The sequence below is a fragment of the Eucyclogobius newberryi genome, unplaced genomic scaffold (genome assembly GCF_026437365.1).
Source record: "Eucyclogobius newberryi isolate DKJ021-1_F unplaced genomic scaffold, fEucNew1.0.hap1 SCAF_1, whole genome shotgun sequence".
NCBI classification, from domain to species: domain Eukaryota; kingdom Metazoa; phylum Chordata; class Actinopteri; order Gobiiformes; family Gobiidae; genus Eucyclogobius; species Eucyclogobius newberryi.
The window spans coordinates 32645852-32664668 of NW_027315723.1; the positions used below are offsets into that span (position 1 = coordinate 32645852).

The 18817-nt window shown below is 39.8% G+C and overlaps 1 protein-coding gene across 3 annotated transcripts in view; it reads left to right on the forward strand.

Moving 5' to 3' along the window:
* Positions 1-16315, forward strand: part of LOC140358903 (homeobox-containing protein 1-like) — a 30347-nt gene extending 14032 nt beyond the window's left edge. For 2 of the 3 annotated variants that reach the window (XM_072443892.1, XM_072443891.1), the window contains 8 exons: positions 518-603; positions 2224-2334; positions 9093-9246; positions 12712-12794; positions 13461-13556; positions 13997-14091; positions 14209-14292; positions 15879-16315. In XM_072443892.1, coding sequence (XP_072299993.1) covers positions 518-603; positions 2224-2334; positions 9093-9246; positions 12712-12794; positions 13461-13556; positions 13997-14091; positions 14209-14292; positions 15879-16022 — 853 coding nt within the window. In that variant the 3' untranslated portion in view covers positions 16023-16315. The remainder of the gene's footprint in view (positions 1-517; positions 604-2223; positions 2335-9092; positions 9247-12711; positions 12795-13460; positions 13557-13996; positions 14092-14208; positions 14293-15878) is intronic. The other variant, XM_072443894.1, reaches the window with a different exon arrangement.
* Positions 16316-18817: the final 2502 nt, after the last annotated feature.

Genomic DNA, 18817 nt, shown 5'->3' on the forward strand with positions numbered 1-18817 from the left:
TTCCTAATCTTCCTAGCGTTGTTCCTAATCTTCCTAGCGTTGTTCCTATTCTTCCTAGCGTTGTTCCTAGTATTGTTCCTAATGTTGTTCCTAACGCCTAACCTTCACCCTTAACCCTGACGTTGTTCCTAACTTACACCCTTTACCCTAATGTTCTTCCTAATCGTACTCTTAGTAGCGTGCACTGAACCCAGACAGGCAGAACATGCAAACACCAAATGGTCCAGGAAATGAACTCCCTCTGAGTCAATAGTGCAGCTAACCACTATGTCACTACGTCAAACATGTCCTACACAACTGCAAGATGTGTCACTTTAAAGAGCAGCAACAGTTTTGCACACTTCTGTTATGTGTGAAGTGCGCTCTACATGACGTGTGTATGTCTGTGTGTGTATGTCTGTGTGTGTATGTCTGTGTGTGTGTGTCTGTGTGTATGTCTGTGTGTGTATGTCTGTGTGTGTATGTCTGTGTGTGTGTGTCTGTCTGTGTGTGTCTGTGTGTGTGTGTGTGTGTGCAGGCGGGAGAGCAGTCTGGTGAAGGAGGAGATCAAGGCCTTCCTGGGGAACAGGAGAATCTCTCAGGCCGTGGTAGCACAGGTCACGGGTGAGTCCAACTTCTCACACTGGCTCATGTTCACACACCTAACATCGGATCAGTGTCGGAGTTCTGAAATGTCATTTTTGATTTATTTTTGATTGTTTTGACATGCAAAGGATGCCAAAAAAAGGACAAACTAATGTTGCAAAGACCGAAGAACTTAGAAAATGTTAGATATTTATTTAAAATTCTTTGTACAGATTGTAAAAATCCACTTCATGTTGCCAGGTGTTTTTGATTTTCAGATTTTTCTTGTGCACGTGAACACACACCAAAAATCTGATCTAATTTTTGGGTTACCTGATTATTCTAGTATCAGATTTTTACTGGTCGTGGAAATGTATCTAGTGTTAATCCAGGAAATGGACTAAAAAGGACTAAAATCATGGCAAAAAAACAACAATATCAAAGTGTCACTGTTTTACGAGTATTGTGAAAAGAAGCAATCGATTATTCACAATCACATGCACAAAACAACAGTGTAGTCCTTTGTTTACTTTCATTCACATTGTAGAATAGACCTCTGTTCCTCTAGGGTGTGACCAGCTTTATGAAATGGATAAAGTAAAGTTAATGTGACATAACTTTTTTGGAGGATTTTATAGGACTTGAAATTAAATATTTAACATTTTCACTATTGTATTTTACATTTACATGAAATTACATGATGATACATATATTATAATTGTATATAATCTTGACATCCCTATTTAAAAATAAGAATAAATATACTGCACTTTAACACATACTGCACAGAGCACGGACTAGACATTATTGTTACATGTGTTAATTTCCTGTTGACGCCAGTTGAACAAACCAATCATAAATAATTGTAATTGTAAAATCAGTTAATCCCGTCATCCCTTGTACAACCGTGTCGTTTTTGATGATAACTTCTCCCGAGCCGAGATGCCGAACAATTGCTAATTAATTACACAATCTGTGCTTTTAGAGGCACAAAGACTCACAAAAGAGTGAGCTGTGAGTGAAAGTGTTACGCCATCTTCTCTTTTGTACAGCTTCAATGTGACTTTTAGGTTTAAATGCAGCTTTGTGGATAAAACAGTCAAAATAGTCACAGGATTTGACAATTACCAACAAAATGATAATAAAAGAGCGATTGGTCTTTCTTTATTGACGCGGTGTATACGAAAAAACAACGGCTCATAACCTACATTTGCAAACTGCCCAATTTAAAGACATTCACTGTTGGATTTGACGTTTTGCTTTTGTAAAATTAGATTATGAAAAATACTTGAAGGCAAAATCCAAATGTATAGGTTTTACTGAACAAATACTTACAGAAACGTTGAACCCACTATAGTTTGTCATTTCTTTTACAGATTTATTACATATCTTACCTCAACATATACTTTTTTGTGACGCTCAAATAGGTTTTTTAGGCTAGACATTTATATTTTTGTATTTCTTGGACTAGAAGAGTAAACTAAATGACATTTCCACGATTGAAATTCTAAAGTGTGACCACACAGCATTTTTACGGGTCTTTTTCCTGGGAACATGTTTTCAAATTGTGACAGTGTTGATTCCCTGCGGCGTAGAAGAGTCGTATAACCGTTGAAAATAGACGAGCTTAACTTTATTGGGTGTGTGTTTGCGGCGCAGGCATCAGCCAGAGCCGGATCTCTCATTGGCTGCTGCAGCACGGCTCAGACCTGAGTGAGCAGAAGAAGAGGGCCTTCTATCGCTGGTACATCCTGGAGAAGACCACGCCAGGTACTTCACTCACGACACTGTCTGCTCAGGGCAAGAGAAACATACTTTATTACGAGACATAACAGTCTCTGAATAATCTTAGCATAGCGTAAGTACGTTACTAGCAGGGCTGCAGTGATTAACCGCGACTAACCGTGTCTAACCGTGTCTAACTGTGACTTATCGTGACTTATCGTGACTTATCGTGACCTATCGTGACCTATCGTGACTAAACGTGACGAACCGTGACTAAACGTGACTAAACGTGACTAAACGTGACGAACCGTGACGAATCGTGACGAACCGTGACGAACCGTGACTAACCGTGACTAATCGTGACTAACCGTGACTAACCGTGTCTAACCGTGTCTAACCGTGTCTAACCGTGTCTAACCGTGTCTAACCGTGACTAATCGTGACTAACCGTGACTAATCGTGACTAACCGTAACTAACCGTAACTAACCGTGTCTAACCGTGTCTAACTGTGACTTATCGTGACTTATCGTGACTTATCGTGACCTATCGTGACTAAACGTGACGAACCGTGACTAAACGTGACTAAACGTGACTAAACGTGACTAAACGTGACTAATCGTGACTAATCGTGACTAATCGTGACGAACCGTGACGAACCGTGACGAACCGTGACGAACCGTGACGAACCGTGACGAACCGTGACGAACCGTGACGAACCGTGACGAACCGTGACGAACCGTGACGAACCGTGACGAACCGTGACGAACCGTGACGAACCGTGACGAACCGTGACGAACCGTGACTAACCGCGAATCGACTATAAACAGTAAGCGTTGTCCTGTGATAATCATTCATTTAATCGTTTAATCGTTATCTGGACTGTTGCAGACTAAAACACACAACAGAATTCCTGAACAATATACACGGTGTTTGTAAATATTGTATATAATATAATATCTAGAAGCTTTAAAATGTTTCAATGTACAATAGAGATAATGGTTTGACTTACCGACTACTAAAATCATCATTAGCAGCCCTAGTTATTAGTATAAGTATTTGTGCCATCAAGTGATACAAGTTGGCGTTTACAAAACTCAAGAATCTTTCACAACGACCTGTATGAAATACTTATTTATTTGATTGTACAGGTGGTTCCTGTTGCTGTGAGGCGCTGAACCTGATTTTTACTGTCTTGAAAACATAAAAAACAGAGCTAGTTCATTTTGTTGTTGTCATTCACGGTTTGCAACGGCCCAAACCTATTCCACACTTTATTTACTCATTCATATCATCCTAATCTATTTCCACTGTGAGTTTATAAGTGCGTTACTTTCTGAAGCCAGAGCGCACCAGCGTTATTCCCTGGTTTAAACACAACACACAGCGGTCTCATTTTGACCATCGGAACTGCTTTTACATTATACCATGAAGAAAATGGGGAACAACGCATACATACAAATATTACAAAAAACGTGTAATATAGGGCTGAAAAATGTAATCGATTAATCACAACTAATCAGTTATTGAAAGAATGATCAATGTAATTGTATAATGTTTAACTGATCCACAGACGCCATGTGCAGAGAGAAGACAAAGCAATAGCTCAACTACACCATATTTTTATTTAACCTTTATTTCCACTGAGATTAAAAACATCTTTTCTAAGGGAGTCCTGGCCAAAAGGCAGCAACGTTTAACACGGCTCCAACAAACACATGAACAACATAATAATAACACAGATTATGAGAAACAAGTGCACCTTATTGAGGAAGTCTCTGATGTTTTAAGCCTGGATGTAGAGGCATTTAAGGACAAGACCTTAGTCAATTTCCTGAAAGTATAATCGATCAAGATGTCCTCAAGTGACATCGCTTTAGCTCGGTCTTTAATAAAATAACGTAGTTCACAGGCCTTTTGCAATCTCAATGAATCGATTAATCAAAAGTATAATCGCTAGAATAATATCAAGTAGTCGTTAGTTGTAGTGCAAATATCATAGTTACAGTACAGTTATATATCGTTTTTACACTTAATACACAATCTGGCCTGCAGTGTCGTGAGTTTGTATATCGACTACCGTATTTTCTGGACTATAAGTCGCACTGGAGTATAAGTCGCACCAGTCAAAAAATGCATAATCGAGAAGAAAAAAACATAAGTTGCACTGGAGTATGAAATGCTGTAAGTGTGAAAATAACAAATAATATCACACATAAGTCGCTCCGGTGTATAAGTATAGAAGTATAAATATAAGTATAAGTCGCACCCCGGCCAAAACTATGAAAAAAGGTGCAACTTATAGTCCTGAAAATACGGTATGTTCTACAGAGAGGGAACTGCACATGGCAACACTTGGAGAAATGCATGGCGTTAACTTTGTTCTTTTTCTTGCGTTAATAATAAAAACAAGCCGAAAATGTAATGGAGACATTTTATAAAGTAACAGCTCTTTCAAAACAACCGTGTGAGCGTCTTGTCTTCCATTTCCGCGCTGGCTTTTAGTGGGACGCCTTTAACACACTGTTATCGTGTTAACTTTGACAGCCATACTTTGAAAGCTTTAAGAGCGGCAGCTGCACCTGGATGCAAAAATAGTTGTTTAGATCCCTTTAAAAATAGACTAGCCCCCAGTCGTCTACCTGCCGCCTCTTGACAGACTCTTAATTAGATGTGATAAAAGTCATATACAAGTGTGAGATGTACAACTGTGTAAGCTGGAGTCTGTGTACCAGCTCCAGTGCAGCGCGCCTCTGCCGGAGCACTCACCCGCTAATGACAGGCTTATTAAGCAGCTAATTAGCCCTCAGCTATTTGTCACGGAGGATGTTCGTCTAACGTGCAGGTTCAGTTTCCCTAATCGCGAGTGAGAAGGAATTCAAAAAGACGCAGGCATCAACGGTGACTTGTGTTTGAGCGATATTCACTTGCTGAGTCCAAATGTTTGAAGTTGGAGCTTGGAAAATCATCTTTCTGTGACATTCCTGACGATGATGACGATGGTTTAAAGTTCTGATTCTGTGCTGGTGTTCAGGATTCTGTTCAAAGTTCACTTTTTAATCACGTCCAGGAGCGTTGACACTGGAGAGAAGACGCTGAAAGCTGAACTGATGAACTAATTCAAGAATCCAATGCGCCCAACTAAAACTAAACATCTAAACTATAGCCTTTTCACATAATAAGACGGGATCATTTGTTGTTTCGCAGACATAATTTCCTTTGCAAACAATTGCCGCCCTTGTGATTTTCTAACGGCAATTATTCTAATTGATTGACCAATAAAATCTAAGAATACTGTGTGTCACAACAATAAGTCTGACTGCTGCTGTTAATAATGTAATTTATTACTTTATTATGGCAACTATTATTCATTCATTTTCCCGTTGGGGGTCGCGAGTGACTTTGGGCCTTAGGCGGGGCGCACCCTGGACATTCATTCACTAGGGCCAATTTAAAGCTGCCTATTTTGCCTAATGCATGTTTGTGGGAGGAGCCACGGTGCAACTATTATAACTTAACTATTATTTGGCCACGATTTAAATCACAATTTCAAACTGTTACTTCTATACAGTCAAAATGAACCTATAGAGAAGGTATAAACTTGAAGGCCTTTATTACAGGAAAGGACGGTGTGAAATGGGGATGAGAGAGAAGGGAGGACATACAGTAAATTGTCCGAATCGGGATTCAAACTCACGACAACAAACGTCTACAAAACGTTTCAACTGCTGTCACGTTGCACGGAGGAAGCTGTAGTTCTGCTGGTGCTGCCCTCTTGTGGCCGCAGATGTTTAACCATATCATAATGCTTTGATTTAGAGATTTTCTACACTTTACTCCTGATCGTGATCTTAATTCATCTCCATTTTAATTTCTCAGATAGGAGAATGACCTGATTTGGAAAAAAAACCACATTTATTATTATATTTGTTTTTATCATAGTTTCATGATAACTGTGCATGACATATTTAATTACTTGGTTAATTGGTTTCCTTTGTTTGCTGGCAAAATAAACCTGAAACGTGTCATAATTTGCTGAGTTACACGTCTTGAGAAGCTGTAGTTCCAAACAGCAGCGCTACAATGACAGCAAAAGCATAACATAAATGAAATAGATAAAAATAATAGAAATAGATTAAGATTAAATATCACGAGGACAAAATTGTGAACAAAATCGCACAGTTTATTTCCGATCAATCATGTCAAATTGTCTCGTCCCTATTATTCTCACACACATACTCTCTTATTTTCAAATACGATTAAAAGAGAGTGTATTTTTTGCCACAATAAGACATTAACATCATGTCCATCTTGTGGCTGTGTCTCCTCTGTGGCTGTCACACGCTGTAGATCGTGTTGTTTGTGCGAGTGCGGCGGGAACAAAGAAGCGCCGCGCCCCATTGGTATTCATAATCTAAACCTTTTTGTGAAGATACATTTTCTGGTCTTAAAAACACATTGCCCTTTTATTGTTGCCATGACAACGGATGTAAAATTACTACAAGGCTCAGGCGCCATTAAAACGAGCAGCTTTAATTCTACAGGACGGCAAACACTTCAAAATGGAGAATGCACAGTCCCTTTATCTGTTTGTTTGCATCAAAGATTCAGGCATAATTCATTGATCTTTCGAGAGTTTGTGAACATGTGGTTTGTTTCCTTAATCTTTTATAAACTCTTTTGACTGAGACATACAAAGGAGCTGCTGTGTTGCACTGTTTTCAACATAAACGATGGAGAAAGTGCTGTTTACGTTCTTAATATTGTAATTGTAAATGGAAACACTTTTTTAAATACAGTCATATTGGCAAAGTAAGCTTGTTTATATACTATGGATACAAAAAAAAACATTAAAAGGACAAAATTTGACAACAGTTTTAGAACGATCTTGAGCTTTATCAGAAGAACACATGGAAACATAAAGAAAGTATCATGCTTTTGTTTTGAAATTGTTTATCATCATTGCAGTATTGAAATCAGTATTGAGCATCATCTTCTAAGTATCAAAATTGAGTTTGATATGTCAGTATTGTGACAAAGATGTCCTTTTGATTTGTTATATTTGTCAGAGGCTGAAGAAGACAGATTTACTCAGACATCGATAAACAAAGCACTAGTTTTATCATCTGATTTTCCATACATTTGACATCCCTAATTTCAATTTGTAGTGTACATTTAATTGTTTTTTGTCGTTGAATTGGTTCTCAATCTACCTCGCTGGATAAATTAAGGTTATATACTGTATTTTCCAGAATATAAATCGCAAAGTTTTTCATAGTTTTGGCGGGGTGCGACTTATACTTATATTTATACTTATACTCTGGAGCGACTTGTACGTGATACTATTTATTATTTTCACACTTGCAACAGCATTCCATACTCCAGTGCAACTAATATATGTTTTTATCTTCTCTATTATGCATTTTTTGGCTGGTGCGACTTATAGTCCGGAAAATACGGTAAACAAAAATACATTTCAGAACATGGTCTGAATTTCTAGTTAAACAGATTTCATACACAATAAGACAGAATATTTTGTTGTTAGCGCGGGACAGTATTTTCATCTCAATAGTTACAACCGCAATCTGTAGCAACCCAACAATCATGTTTTTTTCAATTAGATACTTACAAGTCATAAGTTGTGTTTAAATTCAGAGGTACTTTGCTGGCTTAGGCGTACAATACTTTTTCATCATTACATAGCATAAAATAGTGGTAGAACTGAAGCATAATGTATTTCTCATGACATTTTCACATATTGTTTGTGTGACGAGACCACAGACGCAGGTGTAGTTTCTTCTGCTGCGCTCATGATTTAAGAAGAGCAGCCTTGTCAGCAGGAAGTTTATAATCAGGATATATTGTGAGATCTGCAAGAAGTGATACGCATTTCTGGCATAAATTCCTCCTGCGGGGACGAGCTTCTGCACAGTCAGTACGTTTGTTAATTTCATCTTTTTGTGTGTGTTCGGAGTGGGGAAAATGTACACATGGAAAGCCTTTTCAATGAAGCGGCCGTCTGCAGCCGTTTGTGCGTCAGCGACTTCTCTGCGCCACGGCATTTGGGGCGTCGCTCTCTGTTCTTTTAACACCGTTTTACTTTTGTGATTCCTGCACTTTCTGGGTCTGCAGTTTTGCACGTCGTCGCTATTGTCAAAAGAAGCACTTATGTACAACGTATGGGAACGAGCTCCGCACTCCTTAGTGTTGCTGTGTCCTTGGGCGTCCTTTATTTTATTTATTTATTGTAGTAAATCCCATTGCGATCGAAACCTCAAAAGGGGAAATTTGCTGCACATATTTACACATTTAAACAAGAGACATTATCAGAAACTACATTTAAAAGTGCAGACAATTTTGTGGGATTCTCGCTTTTTTGAGGTATATTTGACTAAATGGCTTATTTAGAAAGAAGAAAATACATACATTTGACATGGTTTCGACGGGTAAAATGGGTGTAGTTCATAATAAGTTTGTGCAGGTAGTGGTTTAATGAGCAATACTGTTGTTAAAATGTATTTCTGATTTAAAAAAGTGATTATATTGCAGAATGTCTGTGCAATGTATTGATTATTGCAATCTTATGGTCTCATGTATTGGTGCTTCTAATTAAATTTTAACGACAGCTTATATAACTTCAGTCATGTCCAGGAGCCACACCCTTTTGACCAAAGCATAACTTAAGAAAATGTAAAGTTATGATCTATGTTTGTTCAATACCAAGAACCAGAAAAAAGCACAATATGTATGAATATGAAAATGTAAATCTGCACAGCGTCTTATCTCCACACTGCACCCCCTGCAGGTGCCACTCTGAACATGCGTCCTGCCCCTCTGGCCCTGGAGGACATGGAGTGGAGACAGACCCCGCCCCCTCTCGCCACGGGCCCCGGCACCTTTCGCCTGCGTCGGGGGAGTCGCTTCACCTGGAGGAAGGAGTGCCTGGCCGTCATGGAGAGGTGAGCGACCGGAGGGCTTCACCGCCGGCTGCAAGGGGCAACTCTTATAGTTCAAGAGTTGGGCCAATCTGGGTTTAGTCCCGGTTGTGTTGTGATGTACAGTAGTTTTAGTTCGATTCTGATTCTGTCTGAATTTTTGTCCAGGCTTAATCCAGGTTTAGTGCTGGTTAAGTGCTAGTTTAGTCCAGGTTTAGAGCAGGTTAAGTGCTAGTTTAGTCCAGGTTTAGAGCAGGTTAAGTGCTAGTTTAGTCCAGGTTTAGAGCAGGTTAAGTGCTAGTTTAGTCCAGGTTTAGAGCAGGTTAAGTGCTAGTTTAGTCCAGGTTTAGAGCAGGTTAAGTGCTAGTTTAGTCCAGGTTTAGAGCAGGTTAAGTGCTAGTTTAGTCCAGGTTTAGAGCAGGTTAAGTGCTAGTTTAGTCCAGGTTTAGAGCAGGTTAAGTGCTAGTTTAGTCCAGGTTTAGAGCAGGTTAAGTGCTAGTTTAGTCCAGGTTTAGAGCAGGTTAAGTGCTAGTTTAGTCCAGGTTTAGAGCAGGTTAAGTGCTAGTTTAGTCCAGGTTTAGAGCAGGTTAAGTGCTAGTTTAGTCCAGGTTTAGAGCTGGTTAAGTGCTAGTTTAGTCCAGGTTTAGAGCAGGTTAAGTGCTAGTTTAGTCCAGGTTTAGAGCAGGTTAAGTGCTAGTTTAGTCCAGGTTTAGAGCTGGTTAAGTGCTAGTTTAGTCCAGGTTTAGAGCAGGTTAAGTGCTAGTTTAGTCCAGGTTTAGAGCAGGTTAAGTGCTAGTTTAGTCCAGGTTTAGAGCAGGTTAAGTGCTAGTTTAGTCCAGGTTTAGAGCTGGTTAAGTGCTAGTTTAGTCCAGGTTTAGAGCAGGTTAAGTGCTAGTTTAGTCCAGGTTTAGAGCAGGTTAAGTGCTAGTTTAGTCCAGGTTTAGAGCTGGTTAAGTGCTAGTTTAGTCCAGGTTTAGAGCGGGTTAAGTGCTAGTTTAGTCTAGGTTTAGAGCAGGTTAAGTGCTAGTTTAGTCTAGGTTTAGAGCAGGTTAAGTGCTAGTTTAGTCCAGGTTTAGAGCAGGTTAAGTGCTAGTTTAGGCCAGGTTTAGAGCAGGTTAAGTGCTAGTTTAGGCCAGGTTTAGAGCGGGTTAAGTGCTAGTTTAGTCCAGGTTTAGAACGAGTTAAGTGCTAGTTTAGTCTAGGTTTAGAGCAGGTTAAGTGCTAGTTTAGTCCAGGTTTAGAACAGGTTAAGTGCTAGTTTAGTCCAGGTTTAGAACAGGTTAAGTGCTAGTTATGTGCTAGTTTAGTCCAGGTTTAGAGCAGGTTAAGTGCTAGTTTAGTCCAGGTTTAGAACAGGTTAAGTGCTAGTTTAGTCCAAGTTTAGAACAGGTTAAGTGCTAGTTTAGTCCAGGTTTAGAACAGGTTAAGTGCTAGTTAAGTGCTAGTTTAGTCCAGGTTTAGAGCAGGTTAAGTGCTAGTTTAGTCCAGGTTTAGAACAGGTTAAGTGCTAGTTTAGTCCAGGTTTAGAGCAGGTTAAGTGCTAGTTTAGTCCAGGTTTAGAACAGGTTAAGTGCTAGTTAAGTGCTAGTTTAGTCCAGGTTTAGAGCAGGTTAAGTGCTAGTTTAGTCCAGGTTTAGAACAGGTTAAGTGCTAGTTTAGTCCAGGTTTAGAACAGGTTAAGTGCTAGTTTAGTCTAGGTTTATAGCAGGTTAAGTGCTAGTTTAGTCCAGGTTTAGAACAGGTTAAGTGCTAGTTTAGTCCAGGTTTAGAGCAGGTTAAGTGCTAGTTTAGTCCAGGTTTAGAACAGGTTAAGTGCTAGTTTAGTCCAGGTTTAGAGCAGGTTAAGTGCTAGTTTAGTCCAGGTTTAGAACAGGTTAAGTGCTAGTTTAGTCCAGGTTAAGTGCTAGTTTAGTCCAGGTTTAGAACAGGTTAAGTGCTAGTTTAGTCCAGGTTTAGAACAGGTTAAGTGCTAGTTTAGTCCAGGTTTAGAGCAGGTTAAGTGCTAGTTTAGTCCAGGTTTAGAGCAGGTTAAGTGCTAGTTTAGTCCAGGTTAAGTGCTAGTTTAGTCCAGGTTTAGAACAGGTTAAGTGCTAGTTTAGTCCAGGTTTAGAGCAGGTTAAGTGCTAGTTTAGTCCAGGTTTAGTGCTGGTTAAGTGCTAGTTTAGTCCAGGTTTAGAGCAGGTTAAGTGCTAGTTTAGTCCAGGTTTAGAGCAGGTTAAGTGCTAGTTTAGTCCAGGTTTAGAGCGGGTTAAGTGCTAGTTTAGTCCAGGTTTAGAGCGGGTTAAGTGCTAGTTTAGTCCAGGTTTAGAGCGGATTAAGTGCTAGTTTAGTCCAGGTTTAGAGTGGGTTAAGTGCTAGTTTAGTCTAGGTTTAGAGCAGGTTAAGTGCTAGTTTAGTCCAGGTTTAGAGCAGGTTAAGTGCTAGTATAGTCCAGGTTTAGAGCAGGTTAAGTGCTAGTTTAGGCCAGGTTTAGAGCAGGTTAAGTGCTAGTTTAGTCCAGGTTTAGAGCAGGTTAAGTGCTAGTTTAGTCCAGGTTTAGAGCAGGTTAAGTGCTAGTTTAGTCCAGGTTTAGAGCGGGTTAAGTGCTAGTTTAGTCCAGGTTTAGAGCGGGTTAAGTGCTAGTTTAGTCCAGGTTTAGAACGGGTTAAGTGCTAGTTTAGTCCAGGTTTAGAACGGGTTAAGTGCTAGTTTAGTCTAGGTTTAGAGCAGGTTAAGTGCTAGTTTAGTCTAGGTTTAGAGCAGGTTAAGTGCTAGTTTAGTCCAGGTTTAGAGCAGGTTAAGTGCTAGTTTAGTCCAGGTTTAGAACAGGTTAAGTGCTAGTTAAGTGCTAGTTTAGTCCAGGTTAAGTGCTAGTTAAGTGCTAGTTTAGTCCAGGTTTAGAGCAGGTTAAGTGCTAGTTTATTTCAGGTTTAGAGCAGGTTAAGTGCTAGTTTATTTCAGGTTTAGCGCCGGTTAAGTGCTAGTTTAGTGGAGATTTAGTCTTGGTTTAGTCTTGGTTTAGTCTTGGTTTAGTCTTGGTTTAGTCTTGGTTTGTGGTTGTGTAGATTTGATTTGGACTTGGCTTAGTCCTAATTCAAAACTGGATTTGTCCTGGTTAAATGCTGGTTTAGTCCTGTTTTATGCTCATTTTAGTCCTAGTAAAACCCTGTATTTGTCCTTGTTTATTGCTGGTTAAATCATAATTCAATAAACCAGGGCTGAGTCCTAGATTAGACCTGGTTATGACCTGGTCATAGTTTGTTTTCATATATTTATTTAGACTAATTAAATCCTGGTTATGTCCTGTATTAGTCCTGGTTTACACTTGGTTTATTCCTAGTTAGGATCTCGACAGGTTTCACTTAATCCTTCGAAAAACATATTTGTTCTGAGTTCTGAGATGGAACTTGATGTTTAAGACTTAAAAAGAGGAGAGCAACTTTACGCTCCTCCGGCCGCTCTGTTGAGGACACTGTGGCATTTAATTAAAACCGTTGTTGATATTTATAGCTACTTCAATGACAACCAGTATCCAGACGAGGCCAAGAGGGAGGAGATCGCCAACGCCTGCAACGCCGTCATCCAGAAACCAGGTGGAACTCACAACTGTGTGTTCTTATTAAGACCATCGTGTTATTCTCTGGATTCACAAGACATGTATTTGACTATAAACGATGATATTGAATCAATTCCACTGACAGTTACTCTATGCCAGTAAATCATTTTCTAGAAATGTGCAATATTGTTAAAAACGTGATTGCAATAAATAAGTAGCAGAATAAAACAAATCTATAATGAGTCAGAGATGTGTCAATCTTTCGACTCAACGTCTTAAATCTTATTTCACACAAAATGAAGAAATAAATCAAAATGCAAACGAGATAAATATTGAGCCCTAAAAAATATGATTCCATTGATCATTTATTTATATCTTTATTTAAGTGCAATAATAACAATTTGTTCCCTAAAGATTAATTATGTGCAATACTATTTCCTCTAGTAATTTTAATATATATATTTGTAAAGCCTAAGTTAAGTTAAAATGTAAATTCATTCAGTTTTTTACCTTGGTTTAGCTGCTAAAAGTCTGATTCAGATGAAGCACTTTGAGAAACTCTAGTTCATCCACAGTAACATCTACGCTTTGACTTCAAACTTAGACAAACTTTATGGATCCACAGGGGAACCTCGTGGATATGTTTGAAATGACTCAGACTCAGCTCCATGTAGCGACTTAATGAGGCTCGTCTTTGTTTCAGGGAAGAAACTGTCTGATCTGGAGCGCGTCACTTCCCTAAAGGTTTACAACTGGTTTGCCAACCGCCGCAAAGAGATCAAGAGGCGCGCCAACATTGGTAATGCTACTTTGAGTCAAACCAGTTGAGTCAGAAAGACCTTGATGAACTGGATGTTGGGAGGCTAAATTTGAAGATGAAATATATTATTCATGGATGATTCCTTCTTACTTTTAAGGATTTTGATCTTTTCCTATTCCAAAGATCTAATTTAAAGTTTCCAAACAATGGTAAAAAGTAACATTTCTAACTTTTGTGATTCCTTTTAAAAGCATTTCAGATTTTTGCAGTACTTGAACCTAAAAGACATTTACAGACACATTTTTGCACATTTCCGATGAATAACAATAATACAATCTGTAAGAATTGATACTATTGAGCTATACCTCCCTAAGCCTGATAGAAACCCCCAAAACCTTAAACAGACACTTGCTGTCCTATAATTGTGTCTTTTGGTGTGGGCACTCACAAGATCTAATAATCCATTCTGTTCCTCCAAGAAGCCACAATCCTGGAGAGCCATGGGATCGATGTCCAGAGTCCAGGAGGCCACTCCAACAGCGACGACATCGACGGGAACGACTTCTCCGAACACGTGAGTGCAGCTCTGTGTTTGAGTATTCATAGGGAACTGTCCACATCTGTGTCGCTCTTCATTTGATATATTTCCGCAGTGGGAGCAGAAGTAATGCTGTTAATTGAATGTGTTTAGGCCTGTGACCTGCCATACTTTGACAAGAGACCTCTGAGCCGGCCGTTTGGCATTTACCGCCTGGAGCCCACTTCACCCACACAGGTCCAGCACTCGTCCTTCTGCACGGCTGTTCTGTCCACACGCTACATAATTGTGTCTGTTTTATCCTAACACTTATTTTATACATGCCTTTTATTATTTAGTCGTGTTTTTGTACCAAAGCGAGGTCTTAGTTTGTGAATTTTGCCCTGACAATCTTTTCTAACAATAATTTAAACACGTTACGGTCACATTTAATCGTTGATAGAACCTTTTACGACCTCAGTATTTATTTTGCTACTTCAGTCCTTTAAATATAGTATCAATTGTGGAGGTAAAGCACTTTGAGAAACTCTTAAAGTGCAACTTTACTCGCCTTAAACAAACGTAATTGATCCACATGAATAGTTAATATGACATAAATAAGTTAAAGTATTTGTCTCTGTTTTGTGGCGTAAATAAAGCTGCACAACAATGTAAAAGTTGAAGGGCTCAGCAGATTCAGGCGTCTTCACAGATAAAAAGTATAAATGTCAAGCTTTTACGTTTGACATTTCCTTTTATTGTGAGTGACAAAGCGCCTTGTGAACATCCAACTGCGGCCAACGAGAAAATGTATAAAAATACAGTTTGTGAGACAAACTTTAGGATTAGAGTTAGTTGTGTTTCTAAAAGAATAATAACTAAAGCTCAAAGTCTGTCTGAAACAATCTCTGCTTTTGTTTAGAGGATATAGTATTTGAATAAGACGTGCACAGAAATACATAATGACTGCGAGGTCCGGATACTTCCATTAGAGAAAGTTCCTCTTTGTGCACGTAAAAGTATTGACTTAAAAAAAACATTTTCCTGATCTTTGTACTTTTATTCTACCACAATTAAACAGACTACACACGGGCAGTATATATAAATGTATATAATATCGTGAATGATGTTTTGAAGATATCAAGTGTATCGTTTATTGTACCCTGTGCTCTGTAGTAGCTGTAAAAAGTATTGAAATAGTGAGAGATTACACAAACTTGTCAGAATTATTCTATATTCATTAGATTTGTTCAGCTTTCTCACTTTCACTGTGTTTTTTTCATGGTACTTTTAGTGTTTTGTTACTCCTGTCTATTGTTTGTTTCTGTGGTTGTTTTTGCGTTGGGCTTTTCAGTGTGATTTTTAAACTGCCTCTGACGACTCATTAAAGTAAAATGCAGATAAGATAAATATATTTTGAAATTTGCTAAAAAATATAAAAATGTTTTTCACTTCCTGTTGGTAATTTATGACATCACACTAGTAAATTACCCAGCAAACACTGGGCCAAACTCATCTAATGTAACAATTTGTTTTATTGGACAAATACAAATATATGAGAGCAAATTTATTTTGTTAAATTCATGTTTAGAGAGTCGAAAAAGTTGTTTCTTTGTGTAAATGATGCATAAACTTTCACTGGAATAAGTATCCCTAGTGTGATGTCACTTCCTCTCATTGTATATAAATTACTCTCCACAAATACTCACTGGATTGATATGTACAACAGGTATAAATACACCAAATAAAGTCAACATTAGAAACGCGTAAAAGCCTGTCATACTAAACTAAACATAATCTTAATAATCTTGTAATATTTGACCAGTGATGCATCTGCTTTCCAGGAGGAGAACACAGCGCACACGGAGCACCAGGACCCCATCTCTCTGGCCGTGGAGATGGCGGCGGTGAACCACACCATCCTGGCCCTGTCCCGGACCGGCGGTGTGCCCGGCGACATCAAGACCGAAGCGCTGGAGGACGAATGAGCACCTCAGGGGAACGATGGGGCGTTAAAAAAACAAAAAAGACTTCTCCTCTTAGTAAATAAACACTTATAGCGCGCGCCCCGCCTCCAGCCTCCACGTAAACATCTCCCGTCATGAACTCACCGCACGGGGCAGCAAAACGGGTCTGTCCTAATCAACTCTACTCCTCACCCACTCGATACCTCTGTCTGCACACACGCTCACGGAACGATCCAACGGAAACTCAACTCTGGATCAGTCCAAAGTTACGTCCACGCTAATGCCATTTCAGCACCACACTTTCATTCTAAACCGTTAATAAGGTATAGAAGAGTGTTTCCCATTGATCTTAACCAGACAACGGTGGCTCAATGATTTCATATTAATATACGTATTTTCTTTTTGTTATTTGAGGCGTTTAAGTGTCACTTTATACCAATATCATGCAGTTTATCGTTGACTGTTTCTGTTTAGGGCAGTACAATGAGCAAAATGTGGTTTAGTTACACTATAGTACAGCTTGTTTCTTGACTATGGAGGGCACTAAACGGTAAGACACGTTTGGACTAGTTTGTTTTTGGAGAGGATTTGTACGGCCCCAAAGTCTCCACTGTTGAGCGAGATGATTGGACAAGAGAGAACGCAGATGAAACCAAAATGGCAAAAAGCTCAAAGGCGCAATGGACGATTTTTCGGCGATTTGAGAACTCAGGCGGAAGTGATTTTGTAGATTTCCGTCTTCTTATGAGTCAGCTCGAACAGTCTTTCTCATTCTTCATTTTGTCCCGTACACTGAGGGAACTATATTATGATAGATCAATGCGCTTAGACACGCGGAAACGTGGGGAAAGTGCGGAAAGTGCGTAAAGACACATTAAAAGGCAGAAAAGTGAATTAGATGCAGAAAAAGCCGACTGTAAACCAGAAGCTGTGTCTTGTTCACTCTCGTTTTAGCCACAAACGTTGAATTACTGATCTTTTTTTATGTGAAGATCGGCCGTATGATTTAAAAAAAAAGGAGTGTCTGCAGTGCCGCGGCGCGCGGCCGAAACTGCTCTGTTATGTTTGTGCCGGCCGCGCGCCGCACCTCCTGAAACTGCGCCGCTATTTGACCGCGTTTTAGCGCCGTTTTAGACCGCGCCGGGTTAGGGTTAAGGTTAGGGTTAAGGTTAGGGTTAGCCATGAGGCTATAAGGGAAATGCCGCGGTCCCTGAAACTGCGTGGCTATTAGCCAAGTAATTCAGTCACAATTTAGATTTTATTCATGGCCGATTGCCTCTGGAGCCGTCCAAAAGCGCTCTAAACTGAACCGGTCTAAACGTGGCTCTAGTCTCATCCGTTAGTGAGAAACTGTGGAACATAAGTTACATCCAAACCTGTGATTAAACACATCTGTCATATCGATTACACGGTTGTGCAGTTGTCACCAGTCAGTATTATTTCTTCAACGTGGTTCTGTGGATCAGACCAACTTCTCTAGCGTTTCTTTTTAATCATTTAATATTTTTTTAATCCACCCCTTGTCTTAAGTTTGCCCTGTTTTTCACTTGTTTCTTGGCCAGCCACACTAATCTGGTTAAAAACACGAGACTTATCGGCTGTTGTCTGGAATAACTGACACATTTTGTACAATTTACTCTCAATAATACATGAACATACTTGCCAAACCTTAGAGGATGTGTCTATAAAGCCTTCAGAATCACTTAAGATATCTGAGAGACAATCAACAACCAAAACGTTCAAGGCAAACCTCCCAAAGTCGTAGATATCGCTGTAATAATGAAGTTCCTCGACTAGTTTGAAATGAAATCGCATTAAAGTGGACGTAACTGTAAAAAAAGAAAGAAAGAAAAAAGCCACGGAGCGAAGCATGCTTGTCCTCTCCTGCTCACTGGATACCTCTTCTCCCTCAGCCTGAGCCAATCCTCAGAGAACACCTCAGTAGACCTCAGAAATAGCTGTACTGTAAATATGACCTATAATACAGTTCTCAGTCTCACAACGACCTACCTACTCAAACCCGCTCCGTCACCTCCTCATCGCCGCGGCGCTGACTGCGGCTCGGACACGGACCTGCCCTCCTCATCCCTCCACACTGGAAGAGCTGCTCGGGTTCAGCGGTGAAACTGCAGCTGACTGCCAATCCCAACCACAGAACCACTATGAAAATAAGAGTATTTACTGTAAAGACTCCAGAGAAAACATGGCCGTGGTTTTGCAGCAGCAGCAGAGGCTTTCACTGAAGACGAGTCCACACGGGGAGTGGACGTACAATCATTTTGCCTTGGTATTTAGCTTCCCAGTTATACTATTGTAAAGTACTTTGAAACTCAATTTTAGGGTCAATGTGATATAGTTGTGTAAGGATGGGATTTGTGCTTTGCTTTGCGCTGTTCATGCCAAAGGAAAGACTGTAGCGACAGAGTCTTAAGAGCCGAGCTCCTTTGGTGTGTTGTGCAGCCGGCCTGTGTCGCACACTTAGACGTTTAGCAGCCACAAATATCATACCGAACCCTCTTTAATACTGTTGTGTGACGCTGCCTCTTTATATTCGCCTCAGAGCTTCAGATTTAGACTGGGAACAGAGCTCTGCCTCAAAGGGACCAGTCTGAGGGCCCTAATCAAACTCTGAGGGGCCCCTAGTCCTACAGGGGGGCTTGTGTTAGCGATGAGGCTGTTTTGTTTCACTTGTAAAGTGTGAGCACTTTCAGTCCCAGACTGAGACTAGGTCCGGCCTAAGGTCTATTGTATGTTTTAAATGTGTCTGAAAGACTCCAGGTCTGTAAAGATGAGCTCCAGAGCGTTGGCAGAGCCTG